General features: G+C 30.7%; 1 protein-coding gene across 1 annotated transcript in view; it reads left to right on the forward strand.

Annotated features, from left to right (window-relative positions):
* The first annotated feature begins 73 nt into the window (after positions 1-73).
* LOC126883253 (probable pterin-4-alpha-carbinolamine dehydratase) overlaps positions 74-24,055 on the forward strand; it is a 34,027-nt gene continuing 10,045 nt past the window's right edge. The window contains exons 1-2 of the mRNA XM_050648549.1: positions 74-453; positions 512-634. Of these exons, the coding sequence (XP_050504506.1) occupies positions 295-453; positions 512-634 (282 nt within the window). The 5' untranslated portion in view covers positions 74-294. The remainder of the gene's footprint in view (positions 454-511; positions 635-24,055) is intronic.

The raw sequence follows: 24,055 nt of genomic DNA on the forward strand, positions 1-24,055 counted from the left end.
CTGAATGGCTGAATCCATCCCTGAAATTTGTTTTTGTTTACAATATACCTTTTTCAGTTTTCAAACTTGGCAGTAAAAAAATTAGCTCTTTTTAATAATTTATACTAGGTATTACCATTGCTAAATTTTATTTATGTATACCTATATATTTATTTTAAAACTTTATTAAATTGGTTATTTATTCTTATTCTTACACCAATAATATAATTATTAATATTGTAAAAGAATATGGTTAAACTTTACAAGCAATAAAATAATCAACCTCATTTTGATAAATCATAAATCTATATAAAAATGACCAGCTTATTTATGATGATTAATAAGATCGGTAGCAAGAATCAAGTTAGACTTGGTGCACTGGAAAGTCCCTTTCATCTTTTCACATTCATCCGCAACTTGACCTTGACGACAGTGGATTTAACACAGAAGTCTGGTAAATCTAAATTGAAAATGGTAAATATCCATATTTAATTTAAAGAGTTAAATATAATGTCTATATTTGATATTTTAGCAAGCAAAGCTTAATGAAGTGGAGAGGAATACCTCACTAGCCCCTCTGTTCTCTCAAGGATGGAAATTGGTTGAAAACCGGGATGCTATTAACAAGGAGTTTTTGTTTAAAGATTTTAATCAGGTAAACCAGACAATATGCTAACTTAATATTTAAAAATTTATATACCTAAGTAGTGAATGTGAAATCTTGTAGGTATTTTTTAGTCATCAATGTCATGAGTGTTACATTTCCATATTGCAAGATCTTAAGGTGATAAGTAGATGTTATTGCTCTTAATCAGGTAGAAATATGGAAATAAACCTTTTAGTTTGTTTGAAATAACACATTACCCTTTTTCAATATCAGTGATACCCAGTGGTGTCATGGCAAAATTAGCAGTGCCGGAACGCACTGCTAATTTTTGTTTACAAAACCTAAATTCTCTATTTATTTTTTTTCTTTTCTTAACCAGTGTGGGAACGGCGTTCCCACACCATGACACCACTGGTGATACCTAAACTCCTTCATTGTTTATCTTAGATGTATTTTTCCACAAAATCATAGGGCTAATGTGAATAAGCATATTATTTAGCTTTCGTTTTAGGTATCTTTATCAGATGTAACCAAATTCATAATTTATTTATTGTATCTATCTATTGCCCTTCATTTATCCATCGAAGTTGAATGTAGGCCTTCCCCTTATTTTCCACTCTTCTCGTTTCAGTGCTAATCCTGTCCATCTAGTCCCTGAATATATTTTTAGGTCATCCGACCATCTCATCTGTGGTCTACCCTTTCCTCTTTTATGGTACCAAGGTCTCCAGTGGGTTATCGCTTCATTCCATCTTCGGTCTCTTTGTCTGCTATTGTGTCCTGCAAATTTCCATTTGAGAGTAGCTGCATGTTTGTTTACGTCTTTCACTTTGGTTTTATTTCTGATCTATGTATTTTTCTTTTTATTACTTAGCTTGATACCCAGCATTTGTCTTTCCATTGACCTTTGAGTCTTCGCCATATTTTCCTTTGTGAAGGTCCATGTCTGTGCTCCATATGTCAGTACTGGTAGGACACATTGATCGTATACATTTGTGGGCATTGGGCATATTCCTGGTTCATCAGGATATAGCTCATTTTTCCGAATCTCACCTATGCGAGTCTTTTCTCCTTTTTATTTCTGCTGTTTGATTTTCTTTACACAGTTTCATTATTTGCCCTAGGTATACAGGGTGATTGAGTAGTGGGGTAAAGCTCAATAGATCCGCTATAGTAATAGATAGCAATAAAAGTTAATAACAAAAATTTTAGCCACTTTTGAGTTTCACATTACAAAATTAGTTAGAATGTTACAGGGTGTTCGATAACACAGTGGCAGGCCAAACTTATGTTTTTTTTTAATAACACACCCTATATTTTATTTTATATTCGAAATCCTGTTAACTTCTCCATCACAAAAATATAAAGGTTTGTTATGTTATACAGAGTATTTACAAAGTTATAACCAATTTTATATGAAAATCGTAACAAGTTCAACTCCCTGTATAAATAAAAATAAGCAAAACAGCAATGGTTTATTAATGCCATATTTTTTTACGTATTGTCAAAATTTTCAAGAATGATTGATATTGCTAATTTTCTTTAGGGAGCGTTCAAGTATTACGTAACGCGATTTTTGAAGATTTTAATTTTTAGATAACATTCCCTATGTCTAAATTTATTAGTTTTCGAGATATTTTCATTTTTCAATGGACCAGTAGTGTGGCCACCCAAATCACCAGAATTTAATAAACTGGACTGATTTTTTTGGGGTTACGTTAATAATGAAGTTTATAATAAAATACCTCCAACAACAAGGGATGAGATGAAAAATAGAATACAAAGTGTATTTCGATGTGTTTAACTTACGAATGCTTCGTAGAGTAAGTAGCTCATTCAATGATCATTTTTAGGCGTGCATAAATGTGTTAAGAGGTAATTTTGAACACATTATGTAATTAAATATTAAAAATATTTTATTAAAAGTCACTTCTAATTTTTCAAACATGTTTTTTTGCACAATGTATTACTGATAAATTATTTTTCGTTCTTTATTTGTTACATTGTTACATTTACATACAAAAGTAGTGTTTAAAATTGTCTTCACAAAATGTTGTATTTTGTGTTTGTGTGTTTTTTTGTAAAATTTATTACTAATTTTTTTTCTTTATTTGTTACATTTACATAAAAAAGTAGTTTTTAATTGTTTCAAAAATGTTGCATGTTGTGGTTATGTTTTTTTTTGTAAAATGTATTATGTACTAATAAATTATTTTTATTTCTTTATTTGCTACATTGTTACATTGATTACCGGATTGATAATCAGTAATCGTCAATAGGGCTTTTCATTCACAGTCATTTGTTTCGAGCTTCTCTCATGTGTCACATAATATTAATACATCTACGTCATACGTTATTGATATAACCGATGATACACACCAAAGACGTATGACGTAGATATATTAATATTTAAGCCCCTATAGGGCTTTTCATCTATTGTCATTTGTTTCAAGCTTCTGTCATGTGTCACATAATATTAATATATCTACGTCATATGTCTTTGGTTTGTATTATTGTAAATACCAATAACTTATGTCATAGAAATATTAATATTATGTGACACATGACAGAAGCTCGAAACAAATGACTGTGAATGAAAAGCCCTATTATTGTCAATTCAGTCATGGTTTACTTAAAATTTAGATAAATTGACACCTAAAATAATTTGCTCTGAAAAATGAAAATATCTCGAAAACTAATAAATTTGAACATAGGGAATGTTATACAAAAATTAAAGTACGGTAATGTTACTTTTCAATAATGATATAAAATACAGGGGGCTCCATTTAACATTACTGAGAATATCATGTACTTGAGTTTTGACTCACCCTGTATTTGATATAAAGAAAATTAGTAATGTCAATAATTCTTGAAAATTTCGACAATAAATAAAAAAATATTGCATTAATAAACCACTGCTGTTGTGCTTATTTTTATTTATACAAGGAGTTGAACTTGTTACGATTTTCATACAAAATTGGTTATAACTTTGTAAATACCCTGTATAACATAACAAACCTTTATATTTATGTGATGGAGAAGTTAACAGGATTTCGAATATATAATAAAATAAAGGGTGTTCTATTTAAAAAAAACATAAGTTTGGTCTGCCACTGTGTTATCGAACAACCTGTCAGGGCCCCCGTAAGGGCTACTGGCGCCTGTGTGCAAAAAAGGATTTTGGCGCCACTTAAGGCATTTTGGTTCATGTTTATTTATTTATTTCTTTGAAGGTAAATAGGTATTTTGGTAGGTGCTTGAAATAAGGCAACAAACTGAACTTTAGAACTTATAATAAGTTTTAATGAGTTTTCCTCGAAAACTGCTTCATTTTTAGGATATTTTACGTAAAAATATTCGATTAAGTTTTGGTTTTACTAGGTCTATAGATTTCATAAATATACCATTTTGTGCGTTTTTTTATTAGCTACATTTTTGATATTGTTTGTTTTTCGATAAAATACTTCGTTTTTGAGTTATTTGCGAAAAACCGCCTAGAAACGTGCTTTATTTGTTGAAAAATAAATATTTTTACTTGCAAATAACTTGAAAAGTATTGATGTAGTTACAAAACCCTGTAGAACAAAAGTTACTTAGAATTAGTCAATTTATCCATTTCCGGGCTTATTTTAAACCTATATTTTTTCAGCCCGAGAAGGGGTAACTTTTACCCCCAAGCAAAAGCAACCCACGACACAAGTACAACTTTGAAGTGAAGGGAAGTACAACCTAAATCCAAATTTTCATGCAATTCGGTGGTGACCCTTAAAATTACACGGTATCGCCGTATTTCACGTTCATTTACTGGGCTATTATACATTATAATATTATAAATACCTATATAGTAATATATTATATTATAATAATATATTACTCGATAGGTACAATCAGGCCCCGGGCTTAGGTGACTGGCGCCCTGGGCAAATGGTCTACTGGCGCCCCCTTTATTACTATAATGTAAAACCAAATAATCTATGTTACTTATATTTTATGAAGTAAAGTAAATAACAAGAAAACACGTCTTTCATACAGAAAACTGTAGACATTTATTTCTACATAATTCACACTTCCAGCAAAGATTACAACTTAAAATTATATTTTTAAGATCTTACTTTATACAAAGCATTTTAAGTGACAGATTTTTTTCTAGCCTTCAATTTGGCAAACTTGTTTACTCCATCAGAAAAATCTGTGCTTGGGGTTAAGTCTTTTTCACAACACAGTAACATGAGACAATTTAACTTGCTGTCTGAAAGAGCAGATCTCTTAACATTCTTCAGACGATTTAAAGCGGAAAATCCTCTCTCTGCAGAGCAGTTGGTGACAGGTAAGGTCAGACAAATTCTAACAGCTACTTCAAGATTTTCAATTCATTTTGTATTAGGTATTCATACACGTCATGGATTCCACTATTCTTCCTGTTTTATATGAATATAAATATATTTTTGAACATTTTTTGTCCGATATTTTTTAGTGGGTAATTTGTTTCTCTAATTTATTTTTATTATCTCTTTTATTTTGCGCCCCCAAAAATTTGGCGCCCTGGGCAAATACCCAGTCTGCCCATTTATAGCCCGGGGCCTGGGTACAATAGAAAAATAAAAAATATACTATCAAAAATTTCTTGTTCAATTGTTAATATTGCTAGCCCAGGCAATATTTCTTGAAGCATTGATCTTGAAGCATACAGATACAAGCAATGTCAAAAGAATTCTTAGTGAAATGCATACGTTTGAAAGGGTGGAGATTAAATTGTTTGCAAATACTAAATACAAATAATATTGTAAAATATTTAAGGGGTCAGTATCATCAAGTAATGAAAATAACTTTAACGCTTAGTAGTTTTCAACGCTTCTTATTTGTTTCGAGCTTCTGTCATATGTTGTATAATCCGTGTATAATATTAATATAAGACATATGACACATGCTCGAAACAAATGAGAAGTGCTGAAAAGTCCCAATTTCAAAACAAATGATTGAAGTCTATATCCTTATTATCCTGCTATGTCAGTGGTTCTTGAAGAACAAAACAATGTTTTAAAAGATCGCTGTCACTTAATTTAAATATGTTTCGTATGTATTTATACCTAATTCTATTTGATTTCTTAACTTTTGTTTTAAAACTAATTTTTCTGCAATTTTTTTTTCAATTTTTGACTCTATGTTTTGGCGCCCCTAAACGATGGCGCCCGTGTGCATTGCACACTTTGCACATATGGTAACGGGGGCCCTGCAACCTGTAACATTATAACTAATTTTGTAACGTGAAGCTCAAAGTTGGCTACAATTTTTGTTGTTAACTTTTATTGCTATCTATTACTATAGCGGATCTATTGAGCTTTACCCCACTAATCAATCACCCTGTATGTACTCCTTAACTTTCTGAATTGTGCACCAATTCTTTGTTATTTACTTTATTATTTAAACACAATTTATGCACCAGCAAAATGTTTTAATTATTTTGCTTGTACAAGACCCACATACAAATTTTTTAAATATAGGTATGACAAATATCAAAGCATTTTTTTGTTGCAGTGCCCTATATAGCATTGTTTATGTTTATTATTTGATGGCTTTTTTGTATTCCTTGGATTTGTATCCGTTCATGTTATTCTGCCCTTAGTCTTCTTGTAGCTGATTTGGTTGAATACTGCCTGGTCATCTGATAGGTATACAACTTCTAATCCGCATTTTGTGTAGTTGTAGTAGGTAATGGTTTCCTGTTTCTTCTTTTTATCTGTGGATATTTATTATTTGAGTGTCGAGAACTCACCACTAGAACATTTTTGTTGGTGTTTCCCTGGTACACCGATAGCGTCTTCGCGTTTGAACATTGTTGTTTTGTACAGTTCCATATTTTCGTTTTTTATGGATGGCGGAATATCCTTTTTTGCTCGGTTTATTGTTCCAACAATGCTGGTAGCCTTCTTTCGTAATTTTTTTGCCAAATTTACAGAAGCAAAGAAATTATCCGTCGTGACATACCTTCTCCTTTATTTATAAATGACCCCATTAGACGGCTACTACATGTTCCCCTAGAAGCTGATTGGCTGGTTGTTGCTCACCTGTCCCCAGGTAAGAAAATCCGTTTGATACATATTTGGCCTGGATATCAACGGCACGCCAGGCTTAGTTCCAAACTTATCGGGTTTATTCGCCATGTAGGTACATACTGGGTAAAGCGGCATCTTGGCTTCTTGGGAGAAAGCTGTTTCATGTTCCCGACGCAAGTGCAAATTTATCTGTTAATAATCGCTCAGACCTGACACTCCTTGGGGGATAAAGCTCATTATTTATGTAAATCTGTTTCTAGACATCTTGAAAAAATTTTGGACCCCATGTATCAGACCACAGCATTAAAATTTCATGATGTATACGTTGGCGTAGAGAATCGCTGCCCGATGAATGTCCTTGATCAACTGTATCAGGCACATACTCGTCATCTTCATTATCGGATACATAATCATCATCACATAACTCTATTTCAGATTCATTATCTGACAAATTCTGTAAACACTCCAAAAGTTCCAGCTCCGTCAAATACGAGTATCGACGAGACATGATGAGAGATGATAAGAGCAGAAAGGAGAAAAATCACAATGAAAAGACAAAATACAGATTGAACACTTGCAAAGAGCATACTCAATCAAACTAACAATAATTTTCGATACATGTTTTACAGAAAATGAGTAAAAACTTCTAGCAAAAGTATAATAAGCCGTCATAAGTAGGGCTTATAATACCGGGATCCCGAATTCCGGACGATTTTTGCCCGGTATTAAAAACCGGCATTGATGTAAAAATACCGGTATTTTGGTATTACATTAGTTGATAAACATTTAATTTATGCATAATATAAATCTAATTTAAAATAATATTAATTAATTACAAGAAATGTTTTTGAAGATAAACAATTTCGTTATATTAAAATCATCTGGCATATTTATTACACATACCGAGCAGAGTATGGCACCATCGAGAAATTCGGAAAGTAGTGAAAGAATTTAAAAGTTCACCTTCTAAAAATGATAATTATTTACAAAAGTACGTGAGAGAACAATTAGGTAAAGAAACAGCGCTAAAATTAGTTTGTCAAACAAGATTTCTTGGATTTCATATACAGTGTGCTCCAAAAAATATGACCCCCTCCCCCCCCCCCCAGCAACTCATAAACCAAGAGATTCTTCACAATTTAAAAGATATGTCAATTTGTATTGTAAGTGGGACGAATTTTCATGCAAAACTTATACTCTCAAATGTAACCCCCTACTGCCCTGCATCAACCCAGTTTTTTTAAGAGCAAGTGTAGTCGATTGACATATCATTTGAAAGGTTTTTTTTTTCTCTACATGACCCTCTTATTTTTTTTAATTTGCTGAATAACTTTAAAGATAATTTTGGATTTAACTAGTTTATAATAAATTTGTTAAGAGGATCGGTACGTTTTTTTGGCTGCAATGCTATTCAAATGAGGATTCATTTTTTTCGAATCCTGACAAAACTAATAAGTACTTTTAAAAAATTTAAACGCAGAATGAAAGATTACGTTATTAGCGAGGGCCGAAAGTCCCTGAGAACTTCTATAATGTTTATTTTAATAAGTTACAGGGGTGAAAAACTAAGAGAAAATTTAGTGTTATTTTTAATTTCAAATATCTCATTCAAAATAAACTTTCTAAGGGACTTTCGGCCCTCGATAATAATTTAGTCTTTCATTCTGCGTTTAGATTTTTTAAAAATATTTATTGGTTTTTTCAGGATTTGAAAAAAAATGAACACAATGTCCGTGGTAATATTTTCCAAATCTATCTTTGTCATACAACGCACTTAGTCGAATAGAATATTGTCAGTCAGACACTGACAATCAGTGACAATTTTAAATAATTATTTGACATGAATCGGGAATATTTTTAGTTGTTGATTAAATAATATTGATATATAGTGTATTTGATAAATAATTGATTTAAGAGGTGAACTTTATAAAAAGTTATTTATTGTGTATTATTTATGGAAGATAGAAGCAGAGAATACATCAAGATATTTTCTGTGATCCAAGTATTTTGTTGTTAAAGATGTTCAAAATTGTAAGCGTTCCCTAGTAACAATATATTATTAAAAAATCACTGTAACACTTTTCCTCTTTTCTTGATTGAGTATTAGTTTTTGTTGTAGGTACATATAAATTATTACAATCACTGAAAACATAGCTAGTGAAAAAATTATCACATTTATTAACTGAATTAATAATTTGCAATTATACAAAAAAAAAAACCAGTTATCCAAGAACATTCAAAGGCCATCTCTTTAAGCTAGTTATGACATTGTCAAGTAGAATGACATTCTAGTAATATGTACATATCCATACCAGTGTGAATTTTACTACACGTAATTTGCCATGTAAAGACAGAAAAGGAAAGGATAGCCGTAAAATATTTGCGAATTATGTACCCATAGCCTTAAGTACAAAATTATCTTGAAACTTATTACGTAAATTAAAAAAAAATAGAGTGTCGTGTAGAGAAAAAAATTACCTTTCAAATGATGTGAGCGTTGATGCGGGGCAGTAGGGGATTACGTTTGAGGGCATGAATTTTGCACGAAAATTCGTCCCCATATAATATAAACTGACATGTTTTCCTGAATTTTGAAGAAGCTCTTGGTTTCTGAGCTTCTGGGGGGTCAAATTTTCGTTGGAACAGACTGTATTATTTGTAAACAAGTCAATATAACTGAGGTAAGTAAAAATATAACTAGTAAATATTTTATTAATAATACCGGTATCCCGATATTTCAAATTTAAAATATCAAATAACCGGTATTCAGATTTTAGTTCGGTATTTTAAGCCCTAGTCATAAGGACCGAATTTTTCTAGGTTGACATTAACATATTCAAACAGTAATTACACTAAGTACATCTAAAAGAAAAATTGTAATATTCAAATAGATCTGGGAAAGTCCTAAATTAGCTATTTTGTAAAATAAATATGAATGAGTAATACAGAGGGTCCAAAATATAAAGCAGTCAAAATGACTGCATCCGGTGCTTCTAGGTAGAGATCAATATATGTCTTAAAAAGTACTTACACTAAGTACATGTAAAAGACAAAATTATAATCCTCAAATAGATATAGGAAAAGTCCTAAATTATCAAGTTTCTAAAATAACTGTGAATAAGTAATACAGTGGGTCAAAAATAAAAAGCAGTCCAAATGACCGCTCTGGTGCTTCTAGTGTTAAGTTATATCAGCGATTTTTTGTGTTTTCTGCGTTATTTCTTTAATTTTTAGATTTCTAGTTATATAAAAAACAGTTGTTTTTGGAACGTATTAGCGACTCTTTACCAACGTATGTATTAGTATATTATAATATAGGGAGTTTTTGTTGCTACGTAACGTAACGCATCTCCGTATACGTAAAGCCACTAACGTGTCGTAGATGATGAACGTTAAAATAGGTAGTTTTTGTGACTGCCTTAACGTAACGTAAAGCAAATCGTAAAGTAATTTTTAAATTCCGTTGACATTAAAAAATAAAACAATGTTCACACAATATACAATTAATATACAAATGTAAAAAAAGATAAATGAATGATGAAATTGTATGGTTTTTATTGCTTCTATTTAAATATAAAAATATTATTTTTCGTACTTCCGGGCCTAAAGTGACAACTTCACTCCCTTGTGACAGGTACTAAAGTGTCACATTTAATCCCTCCGGGATTAAATATTGACGAAACTCCCGGAACGATTAAATCACAAACAAACGAATTTAAGGGATATTTTATTGAAAAATATAATTAATTAGAATGGTAATTAACGTTAATATTCAAATTAATATTGTGACAGTTCGTCATATTGACCAGTCTTTCCTGGGTTAATGCAGCAGGTAACTGACGAGTAACAGATAGGTCCTTTTCATATTGAACTGGTGTTTGTTTCGAAGATCCTGCGGAAACAGGAAGCGAGAATGAGGACTGTGGCATAACTATAGTGGACGAATCGGCGACTTGACCAAATATTTTATCTGAAATTTTTTGTTTATTTTTAATAGACGATTCAATATATCCCTCGGCCACGTTGGAGGATTTCCATCCTCCATGTCTCTTCAGCACGTCTATTGTTGCTCCCGAATCAGCTAACAAAGACGCAGATGTGCGTCTAAAACAATGTCCCGTATCAGATACACCTTCTTCACTCATGATACCAATAATTATCAATAACAATGTTTCTTTACAATGACACTAGTAATGACAATGTTTCTAAATTATAACTGTCACAACGCAATGTTACTATGGTAACTTATTTTAAAGACAGTTTATTAAATGAGTTGAAGAGAGAAAAAACTGATTGAAATTATTGAAATAATTAATAAAATCATACCGGAAGTACGAAAAGTATCGTATATACCTTGCGACTGAAGTACATTTAATCCTTCAGGTAAATTATGGCCCTCCCTGCGGTCGGGCCATAAACTTTACCTTCAGGATTAAATGTACTACTTCAGTCCCGCGGTATATAATGTACTATTTCCTTAGGTTAAATTTTTTTTATTTTTGTTTATACCTACTTTTTAGTTGTAAATTATTGTACCTACATCAGAATTCCAGTATAATGTAAATAGTTTGTTCATATTTATTTGAAAATTTTACAGAAATTAGGTCATTTATTTATCAAGTTATTAATTGTGGTGATCACTGTATTTCTTAAATTAATACAAGATTTGTTTGTTTTGCTTTATTAATAGACAACTTGAAAACAATAAAATTTTAAATCTATTATGAAGTTCCAATTTCCAATTACAAACACAGAATAATTTTACTCAAATAGACTAAACCAATAACCAATATAACCTTAAATATTTATAAACGGGTAGTACGCTGATGAAATGTTCATTTGGTAGCCATTGGTAGGTAATCGCCAATCGGGCAAGATCCTCGTGTGCATTCGGTGACTTTCGTCTCGATAGGGATGCGTTCTCACGTACGTATCAGAGCGCTACTTTAGGTAATACGCATCGAGATACGGGAGTTCAACCATTAATGCGCAAGCGTATATGTCAAAAAGATGGGTTACGTTTACGTATTTGTGTGCACAAAAACTCTCTAATATGTATGGTATCGTCAAAGGTTGATATGATCAACCAGAAAAGAAGGAATGTATTTGTTGATATTTCTAGTGACTTTCTTGGGTGTAAATCTGCCTTTTTAGTTTACTCCTCCTGGTTTAAAAACTAACTATAGCAAGAAGTGAAACTAAAACTAAACTTTTTTGCCCATTGTTAGCCCATTCTCCTTCTGCTAAATGTATACTTTTGAGGATTTTCTGTAATATTTTCCATTCCCAGACCTTTCGTTCTTGACTCGATTTTGGTATATTTACTTTTTTACAATCAAACCATATCTCCTGGATTCTTCATTGACTTCTTCTTCTTCTTAAGGTGCCGAGACCGCTTGTCGATCGTTGGCTCTCATGTTGTGCAGCATATTAACAATCATTGTCTTATTTACAGCCGCACGAAATAGTTCAGTGCTAGTTTTCCCAAACCATTGGCGTAGGTTTTTAAGCCAAGAAGTTGTACGGCGGCCCACACTTCTTTTTCCCATTATTTTACCTTGCATGACAAGGTGAAGTATGTCATATTTTTCTGGGTGACGCATTATATGACCAAAGTATTCCAATTTGCGCCTTTTAACCGTGTTCACTACTTCGCAACTTTTATTCAAACGTTGCAAAACCCTTTCGTTTGTGACTCTTTCTACCCAACTGATCTTCAGAATACGGCGGTAGACCCACATTTCAAATGCTTCTAGGTTTTTTAAAAGCGATTCTGTCAGTGTCCATGCTTCAACCCCGTAAAGTAGTACTGGGAATATATAACATCGGACCATTCTTATGCGAAGTTCCAAATTTAGATCATGACTGCACAGGATTTTCTTAAATTTCATAAAACTTGTTCTTGCTTTGGCAATTCTACTTTTTATTTCTGTACTAGGGTTCCAGCTTTCATTAATATGAGTACCCAGATATACAAGATTACTTACTCGTTCAATTGAGTCATTACCGATTGTTACGTTATAGTTATTATTATTTACGGCTGCCTGTTTATTGACTTCACAAACAGTTTATTTAGCCCTTTTCCTGAAATCTACGTGTCGCTGCCTATTCGTTAAAATCATGAAATTAGTCTGGATATTTGGTCCAGGGCGGATCTATTTTGAGATGGACGTTGAGAGGCGACTCTAATTTTTTGGCAGAAATAGCTTGGAATTAACCCATATAATAATATTTGAGTTATCCTCCAACTCAAAAAAGTCCGGAACATTGTTTAAATAATCAAAATGTCAAAAAATGAAGGAAAAATTCGATTTTTTTCTTCGTTTTTTGATTATAACTTTAAAAGTATTCACTTCCGAGAAAAGTTGCACTAAAATAAAAGTTGCGTACATAAATTCCCTACAATATAAGATTGGCAATTTTTTTTAAAAATTGTTACCCTTGTTTCAAAATAGCAATAATTGCGAAAAAAAAAAACATAAAAAACAAGTATTCGCATTTTATGTTTTTCAACCATTTCTGCTACACTTAGGACCTTCAGATTTCACCCAGAAAAACTTTATGATATGGTAAATCAATACTTTAAATTTATTTAAGATCGGTTTAATAAATTTTTCAAAATAAATTTTGCAATCCGGCTTTCGCAAAAAAAAAATCATTTTTTCAAAATGTTGCAGGACTGAAAATAAAGCGGATAGCAAGTTAATTTTTTTTACGAATAGAAGAATACTGTACCTTTCATTTGCAATTTGCAAAATTAAAATCGGTTAACAACCACGACGACAGGAATTTTTCTAAATAAACATTAATTTTTGGTGGTGCTACGCGCAGGACAGCGGTGTTCGATTCACACAAGTTGATTTCCACCAAAATTTCTTCCAATCTTTATCTAATATATTATTTTCTTACTCTATATTTTGTTGTATGTTCATATTTTAATTCTAGAAAAATCAACCTAATTTGATTATTGTTTCTGAAAAATTGTTTAAACAATTGCATATGTTTAAAAATAATACACTTTTATTTTCTAAGTTAAAATATATGAACAAAGAAAGTTTTTGCTAAAAAAAGTGTTATTTCAAAGGACAAAGTATGTGTTTTTATTTTACAATAAACAAATTTATTTATTTATTTCGAAATGTACTAAAAATTAAAATTTATCAATCATTATCAAAGGTCATTGGAATGTCCAATCAGAGCGAACCGTAGCACCAAAAATTAATATTTATTTTAAAAAATTCCTGACCCCGTGGTAGTTTACTGATTTTAATATTGCAAATGAAAGGTACAGTATTCTTTTATATGTAAAAAAATCAACTTGCTGTCTGCTGTATTTTCAGTGCTGTAACATTTTGAAAAAATGAATTCTTTTTGCGAAAGCTGGATTGCCAAATTTATTTTGCAAAATCTATTAAACCGATCTTAATGAAATTTACAGTATTGTTTTATCATATCACAAGTGTTTCTGGGTGAAATATTGAAGGTCCTAAGTGTAGCATAAATGGTTGAAAAACGTAAAATGCGAATATCTACTTGTTTTTTATGGTTTTTTCGAAATTATTGCTATATTGCAACAAGGGTGACAATTTTATGAAATTTTCAGTTAATCCTATATTGTAGGAAATTTAATTACGCAACTTTTATGTTGGTGCAACTTTTAGGCTATTGATTATATTCAAAATAAGAGAGCTAAAAGGAACTACAACGCTAACGGGGTTTTATTATTTCATATGGTGAATGGACATCTATATATGAAAAAACCGCTGAGTGCTACCATTTAAAGGGGTGCGTTTTTGAGAAATGGGTGAATTAGTCCCTGGGCACAGGTTACATGAGGGTGAGTTCTATGCACTTTTGGTACAAACATATCTACATAAAAATTGTTCCTGGTTAAATTTCCTATCTAAATATCACTTTTTAAAGTCAATGATGCTTCTTTTTACAAAAATATATTCATAAGAAAAAGCACCAAGAATGCCAAAAGAAAGAAATTTTGTTTTTTGTCCCATAACTTTTGTCCACGAGGATATAGGTATAGACATTGCTTTACAGAAAAAAAACTTAATATTTCTTCTTTAAAATGTTGTTTAGTAGAGGTAACTAGGATTTATGGTTTTCGAAATATGATTTTTCAAAGTTCGCCACTCACAGCAATTCTGGGCAATTTTCCTTGTTATTTCGCAAATATTGTTCTGTAACTTTTTTCTACGTAACTTTAGGTATATGCAGTGGTACACGTAATAGGAATAGAAATCAATTACCTTTAAAATGGTCTACTGTATAATGTTGTGCGACTTTTTTTAAAGAGATTATGGTTTTTCAAAGTTTTATACTTTTAACGATTTTTTATAATATAATATAAAAATAAAATAATGTTATTATATAATATGTATGTTAAATATTATTTAATATTATATTATATATTATATATTATATATTATATAATACCTAATATAAAAAAATATTATTTTTTACATTTTTTACGATTATTTTTTAAATTTCTCATTAAACCTTTTCTTTTCTTGTACATGAATATGCTATATATTGCTCAATAAAGAGGGCTTACTTTCTGTTATTGTGTAAAATGGTGTATCATCTATACTTAAATAGGAAGCCGAGTGATTCTTTGATATTTTTTTTACCTGTATTATTTAAAATTATTTCTTTTACAAAAATTACATAAACATTAGTCTTAGAAAACATCACTTTAGTTAAAATTATTTAAGCGTTGACATTTAAAAAATTTTCAAAATCAAAGTCCATCTCTTCGTTAGCATTAGCTTCAATATCTTCCTCTGACACCTCAGTTATCTTAGAGTTCCCACAATTAGTACCCATGCACATGCACCCTTTGCAGAATATTGAACAACTAATTCCTATCTTCCTACAACCGCAGTTTTTTGTACATCCTTTGGTACTTTTACATGCTATTTTTTCAAGCAAAGCTTGTGGTGCAGGAGCTGTGACAGTAAATATTGGAATTAATCCATATTTTGAAGTTTGTCCGGCCGTGTCAAGTGGATCCAAAGTATTACCTATAAAAAATAAGATTCAATCATAACACACAATCACATAAAAAAGTTATAATGAGAAATTTAAAAAATAATCCGAAAATCAAAAATTGTTGCAAGTACTTATTACATTTTGAAAAAGCATATATTATTCAAAAATAGTCCTAGAATTTTCTATAATACACCATTTTAAAGTAAACAGAATAAGCTTTCTTTTTTATTATATAATATATACTTAAATGTAGAAAAAAAAGTTATAATGAGAAATTTAAAAAATAATCGGAAAAAATATAAAAACTCGTGAAAAGTATAAAATCTTGAAAAAGATAACCTCATAAAAAGAAGTACAACATTATACAGTAGAACATTTTAAAGGTAATTGATTTCTATTCCTCTTACATGTATCATTGCATATGCCTAATATTACGTAGAAAAAAGTTACAGAACAATATTTGCGAAATAACAAGGACAATTGCCCAAAATTGCTGTGACTGGCGAAATTTGAAAAATCATATTTCGAAAACTGTAAATCCTAATGACCTCTACCGAACACCATTTTAAAGAGAAAATATGTAAGATTTTTTTCTGTGAAGCAATGTCTATACCTATATTCCCGTGGACAAAAGTTATGGGACAAAAAACAAAATTTCTTTCTTTTGGGTTTCTTTGTGCTTTTTCTTTTGAATATATTTTTGTAAAAAAAAGTATCTTTGACTTTAAAAAGTTATATTTAGATAGGAAATTTAACTAGGAACTGTTTTTATGTAGACGTGTTTGTACCAAAAGTACATAGAACTCACCCTAATGTAACCTGTGCCCAGGGACTAATTCACCCATTTCTCAAAAACGCACCCCTTTAAATGGTAGCACTCCGCGGTTTTTTCATATAGGTATTGAGATTCATTGACCATATCATATAATAAAACCCCGTTAACGTTGTAGTTCCTTTCTATAGTACATAATCAATAGCCTATTTTCTCGAAAATGAATACTTTTAAAGTTATAATCAAAAAACCAAGAAAAAAATCGAATTTTTCCTTAATTTTTTGACATTTTGATTATTTAAACAATGTTCCGGACGTTTTTGAGTGGGAGGATAACTTAAATATTATTATATGAGTTATTTTCAAGCAATTTCTGCAAAAAAAATAAATATGAGTCACCTCTCAACATCTAAATGTACTAATATTTTTAGTCATATATATGTCATAATTATTTTTTAATACTACAGGGTGTAACGAAAATACAGGTCATAAATTAAATCACATATTCTGAGACCAAAAATAGTTCGAATGAACCTAATTTACCTTAATACAAATATGCACATAAAAAAGTTACAGCTCTTTGAAGTTACAAAATGAAAATCGATTTTTTCGAATATATCGAAAACTATTAGAGATTTTTTATTGAAAATGGACATGTGGCATTTTTATGGCAGGAAAATCTTAAAAAAAAATTATAGTGAAATTTGTGCACCCCATAAAAATTGTATGGGGGTTTTGTTCCCTTAAACCCCCCAAACTTTTGTGTACGTTCCAATTAAATTATTATTGTGGTACCATTAGTTAAATTCAATATTTATAAAACTTTTTTGCCCCTTAGTATTTTTTCGACAAGGCAGTTTTTATCGAGTTGCGGCTTCTTTTTTAATATGTTTACATAAAAATTTTACGGGGGTTTTGCTTTAAACCCCCCAAATGTTTGTGTATGTTATAATTGAACTTTTACTGCGGTACCATTAGTTAAACACAGTGTTTTTAAAACTTTTTTGCCTCGTTGTATTTTTTCGAGAAGGCACTTTTTATCGAGATGTGACTTCTTTTTTAATATGGTTCAAAATATACCTAAAAATGTAAATCATAAATAAATTTTCATATTATTACCAAGTCTCCATAATCGTACTTAGCCATATACAAATATGTGGTGGATTTGACACATATTCAAAATATCTCGATAAAAACTGACTTTTCGAAAAAGTACTAAGAGGCAAAAAAGTTTTTAAAATAGTGTGTTTAACTAACGGTACTACAAAAATAATTAAATTGGAACGTACACAAAAGTTTGGGGGGGTTTAAAAGAACAAAACTCCCATAAATTTTTTTATTTGGTGTCCAAATTTCCCTATAATTTTTTCTTAAGATATTACTACCATAAGAATGCCACATGTCTATTTTCAATAAAAGATCTCTAATAGTTTTCGATATATTGGAAAAAATCGATTTTCATTTTGTAACTTCAAAGGGCTGTAACTTTTTTTATGTGCACATTTGTACTAAGGTAAGTTAGGTTCAATCGAACTATTTTTGGTCCCAGAATCTGTGATTAAATTTATGACCTGTATTTTTGTTACACCCTGTATATTAAATAGTTCTGTTGATAGGAAACCTTCCTATGGATTAGAAACGGTTTTGAAAAACTTCCTTCTGCTATAACTCTGTTAAATGTGTTGGTTAATGTCATTTTAACTAGTCATATTAGTTTTTTGCTATTACGAGTGATTTCATTGTACCATTAGTGTATTATTTACTGCTTAGATTAGAGAAATAATATACTGTTGGATTTGACATTACATAAGGTTTTATAGTGACAATGAAAATTTTTTTCTATGACTATGGCATATGGATTTCTTTTAGTTCTAGAACCAGCAGCACAAACTTCTGGTTTAATGGAAAATAGTATTTTCAATGAAACACCCTGTATATTTTTACATTTTTGGACTTACTTCAATGTTCTCGTTTATATAATATAGGATTTTGCAATGTTATATGAGGTGGTTAAAAGATAATTACAGTGTTTATTATTAATTTTTCGCATTTGACATCAAAAAATCTACTTATGTACGAACGGTATAGGATTCGTCGAAACTTACAATGAGTGTTTTGTAAATATTACTCCTGTGTTTGAGTATTGTAAGGAAATGTTATTTTATGGTACTTTATGATTTCTTAAGCATTCTCCATTCGCGGTGTGCAAGTACTTGGAAGGGATACGTGAAATGATCGTGCGCGAATAGCGAAGAAATATTGCAACTTTCTTAAATAATTCATATTGTCAATTGAAATTGTCAAATTGACGTACATTTCATATCTACTGTCATTGAAGAAGAAAAATTATATGTTGCTCCACAATATTGATATGATATGCAATTATTATATAAAGATAAATTTAATTAATTGTATTTTGCTTGCAGTACTGCATTTTAATAACTAATTTTATTTACTACATACAATTGTTTACGTTTTAATAAAATAACCTGAATCTTATTTTTTCTTATTATTTTTTGGGCTATGGCCTTGACAATTATCCAGTAACCAGGACTAATATAATTGGCCAATATAATTAAAAGTGCGAATAAAGTTGCAGAGCGTAGAAATAGGTGTGTCGCTTTGCCGAACTTGCACGGTCCCAATACTAAACTGCTTTAATTTGGGAGTTTTTCGTGATTCTTTATTCTTTGAGATAAACATTAATTGACACAACAAAATACTCATTCAAAAATAATTTTTCAAAAAATGCATAATCTAGACTGATCCTTAATTTGTTAATACTTGATTAGATATCAAAATATCTAGGTAGTTTGTAGATTGTTGAAGATAATATGTCTTCGCATCACAATCATTGTACAAGATAAAAATTTCCTTAACAAAAATAACAAGAACATCTTTGAATTTATATCAAATGTTCAAAATGACATCTGTCAACATGAATACATAATTGCAAGCAATCTTAAAAAAAAAGACTTACGCTAGTTAATACATTTCTGTTTAATACCATATTTTCATTTCTAATTCTCTCATTCATATCTTCTTTACTTGTAAGTGAAGTTTTATACACCTTATCTTTTATATACTTATACTTCGTTTTTAAAGTAGGAGTAATACCGCACTGTAATGCTTGTTTGTAATTGGTCCAACCGCAGGCCAGTTTACTCCACTAAATTATGAAATTTTGACACTATTGACATTTATAATTCACAGGTTAATTAAATTATATTGACGAGTTTTTGTGTTTCTGCGTTATTCCTTTAATTTTTGGATTTTGTTTTTAGAACTACTGTTGTTTTTAGAACTCTTTAGCGACATCATCATCATGGCATTTACACTCATAGCGGAGTGATTGCCGCCCTCTTTGGGCTCGTCCGATTCGTTTGTCGCGTTGAATCAATCCGCATTAACATTTTGGTTTTAAAATCGGTTGTGTGACTTGGCATCTTCTATAATTTTTCTCCATTTTTGCTTTTTAGCGTTCTAGCGTTCCTGTTTTTGCTTACGGTTAGGTACCCATTCTCTAACTCCCATCTTCTTAAGATCCTCGACTATCTGGTTCTCCCATCTAGTTTTGGGTTTTCCTCGTGGTCTGCCTGCTACAGGTCTCCATTTGGTAATTTTCTTGATAACGTCTGCTGAATTTCTCCTTTCTATACATATGTCCCATCCATCTGAGTCTCTGTGCCTTGATAAATCTGACGATGTCTTCTCCTTTCAGAAGGTCTCTTACTTCGTGGTCCATGAGTTTTCTAAATTCATTATTACCAATTTTAGTGGGCCTGCTATCCTCCGAATTATTTTCCTCTCTAGGATCCTCAACCTTTCTTCTTCTTTCTGTGTCAGACACATTACATACTTCAGTACTACAGTATGTCTCTGTAAGTTGTATCCATATGGAAAACTTTTTTATTATTAATTTTACGAAAAAAAGTTATTCTTCATAAAAAGCTCTGCATGGTCCAAAACCTAAGATTCAACCATCAGATATCAAATTTTATGAATATTATACGAGGTATGTCAAAAAGTTTAAATTTCACTCAAGAGTAAAGTAGCTTTATTTTTCACAATATTGAAAATTGCTATTATGAAAAGTTGTTTGGAATTAAAAACTATATTCTAATATGCAATTACATCCTTCTAATTGAAAAAATTTTTTTTTTTTTTTTGAAAATTCCACACCTGTAATTTTGAACCAATCAAAATACGTTATTTTGACAGATCACCATGGCAACGGAGGTATTTTATCGGAAATTTTTTGCTCGTGGGGTACCCAACAGCGAATTATAGTGGAAATTTTTTTGACGTTTACAATAACAGAACATTTTTGACAGACTGGTTTTTATTTGTTTACATAATTTAGTTTTGATTCATTTTCTATCACTTGTAGTTACTCAAAACTTATGTAAAATTGAAGAATATACTATTTTCTATCTTGAAATGGTATTCCCATGCAACTACAATGAGTAGAAATTACGAATTTGAAAGCCTAAATAATTGCTGACAAAGCTATGGCCGCGCTATTAATCTGTTCATGCAGCTTTGGATTTTCAAATGCAAATTTGGTGTGGAATTTTCTTACCGAATACCACGCGAAGTCAAATTAATATCCGGAAATTTTTTTTTGATCATGAATATTTTTAGAAAATTTCCCTCGTCTGCGACTCGGGAAATTTTCAAAATATTCATGATCTCAAAAAAATTTCCGGAAATAATTTGACCTCTAGTGGTATTACTAGTGAAAATTTATGGATAACATTATTTTTAGTAATTTTAATTCTAATAACTCTTTTATTATTAACTTTACGAAAAAACTAATTCGTAATAAAAAGTTCTGCATGGTCTAAAATACTCTAAAACCTAAAATACAACCATCTTATGTAAATTTTATACGAGGTGTGTCAAAAAAGATAAATTTAGATAAAAAGTAAAGTACCTTTATGGTTCAAAATATTTCAATAAGAAGGATGTAATTACATACTGAAACATGGTTTTTAATTCTTAATAACTTTTCATAATAACAATTTTCGATATTGTGAAAAATAAAGGTATTTTACTCTTGAGCCAAATTCATACTTTTTGACATACCTTGTATAAAATTGATAAAATTTGACATAAGATGGTTGTATTTTAGGTTTCAGACCATGCAAAACTTTTTATTAAGAATCACTTTTTTTCGTAAAATTAATAATAAAAGAGTTATCAGAATTGAAATAACTGAACATAAAGTTAGTTATCCATAATTTTTCAAAAAAAAAAAAATTTCAATTAGAAGGATATGATTGCATATTAGAATATAGTTTTTAATTCCAAACAACTTTTCATAATAGCAATTTTCAATATTGTGAAAAATAAAGCTACTTTACTCTTGAGTGAAATTCAAACTTTTTGACATACCTCGTATAATATTCAAAAAATTTTATATCTGATTGTTGAATCTTAGGTTTTGGACCATGCAGAGCTTTTTATGAGGAATGACTTTTTTTCGAAAAATTAATAATAAAAAAGTTTTCCATATGGATACAACTTACAGGGACATACTGTATATGTGATTACTGTCTAATTGCTGTTCTGTAAATTTTCAGTTTAGTATTCTCAGTAAGCTTCTTATCTTTGAGGAAGTTGTTGTATTTCCAGTACGTTCTGTTTCCTGCCTGGATTGTTTCATTAATGACGATGCTGCTATCATTAGTTCCAGTAACTGAGACCCCAAGATATCTAAAGTGTTCTACCTTTTCAAACTCATATTCACCATTATTTAAACTTGTCGTATTAATTCGATTTTTTCTTGAGCATAGTAGGTATTTTGTTTGGTTTGATTTATTGCTAAGCCCCTCTTGGATGCTTCCTTACATTCTTCTTTTAAACTGTTTAGGTTTCTGCTAATTAACGCTATGTCGTCAACATACGCCACAAGTTGCGACGTCGATGTTATAATTGTACCTTTTATTTCTGTAGCTCTTATTGTTCCTTCTATGGCAACATTAAATAGTGATGTTGATAGAGAGTCGCCTTGTCGTACTCCACTTGCTATTTCTATATTTTTGGTAATTCCGTTACCTGTTATTATTGCTGCAGTCGATCCTTCCATTGTCATTTTCTTATGATTTAGAAGTTTCATTGGTATATCAAGGTTTTTCATGTCTTCTATTAGGTCGGGTCCTGTTAAGCTGCCAAAGGCTTGCTTGAAATTTATGAAAAGGTTGTGTAAGTCGATATCATGTTCGTAACATTTATCAATTGACTGTGATTATGTGAACTGCGTCTATTGTTGACCTTCCCTCTCTAAATCCGTGCTGGTAGTCTCCTATTTTAGTTTCAATGTATTTTGAGAGTTTTGGAAGATTAATCATGTTAATATTTTGTAGCAGCTGTTTAACAGTGTTACTCCTCTATAGTTGTTGCATTTTGTGGTGCCCCCTTTCTTTAAAATCGGAAATATCCATCCAGTTTTCCATTCTTCGGGCATTCTTTCTTCTTTCCAAATCCTTATTAGGTCGTATATTTTCCATTGTAGTTCTCCGCCTCGTTTTTTTAGCTCGTTTGGCCCAGATTTCATCTGTGCGTGCTGCTTTCTTTTGTTTTAGATTTCTTATCACACGTAAAAAGTCCTCATATTATGACGGCTTTTCGATTTCTATTTCATCATCAGGGTATGCTTCTTCTGTATATTTGAGAGACCTTTCTCTCGCCTTAAATAACTCTTCGTTGTATTTCTCCCATATTTTGGCATCAATCTTAACTGTTGGTTTCTTCTTGTTTTGTGATTTTATGTATTTATTTACATTATTTTTGCTATTTACTTCCAACGCTTCTATAACTTCATCAATCCATTTCTTTTTTTTATTTGTACAGCATTTGTCTGAGTCTTTCTTTTTTCTCATATACTCCTCCAAATCTTCTTCTCTACCTGTCTTTTCTTTCGAGCTAGATTTTTCTGCTGGTTGATGGTCTTCGTCGTACCATTTTGTTTGCCTTTTTATTTCTTTGTATCCTATTACTTTTTCTGCTGCTATTGAAATGTGACATTTTATTTATTTCCACGTTTCTTCCATGTTATTAGGGTTCGAAACTTTTGCTTCAAACTCTTTAGAATAATCTTTCTGAACAGTATCCGACTCTAGTTTCTTTACGTTTCAAGTTTTTTCGTTTCGTGTATGATTTCTTTTTTTTTTCGAGGTTTTTTCCTGGTTTTCCTTCGTGATTTACTATGGAATCTCTAACGCGAGAATTTTACTGTCATCGTTGCATTTGGTTGTCTTTTTAAAGACAGATCACATGCTATGATTTTTTTTGTGACGGATATTCTTGAGTTGGGATTGATTTCATGTAATCGAATGAACTATCTTTTAGTAAAGTTGTCCCAGGAACGCAACTCATAAATATTGGCGATATCATTTTAAAGTCTTCTTTAAAATGTATAATATACGTCTGAATTGCCAATATTGCCAGATTAAATAAATTATTAGAAGAATTTTTTTACTTAGCAACAACATGTTAGTTTATTTTAGTAGTATTTTGTATTTTGACAACGAAACCCGATTTGGGCTTCGAAACGTTAATAAAATCATTTTTTTGGTAAAATTGTGGCTTATTTCCCATTGAAAATAGTTGATTATAAAAATGCCACAAGGAAATAGC

Source organism: Diabrotica virgifera, chromosome 4 (assembly GCF_917563875.1).
Source record: "Diabrotica virgifera virgifera chromosome 4, PGI_DIABVI_V3a".
Lineage (NCBI taxonomy): Eukaryota > Metazoa > Arthropoda > Insecta > Coleoptera > Chrysomelidae > Diabrotica > Diabrotica virgifera.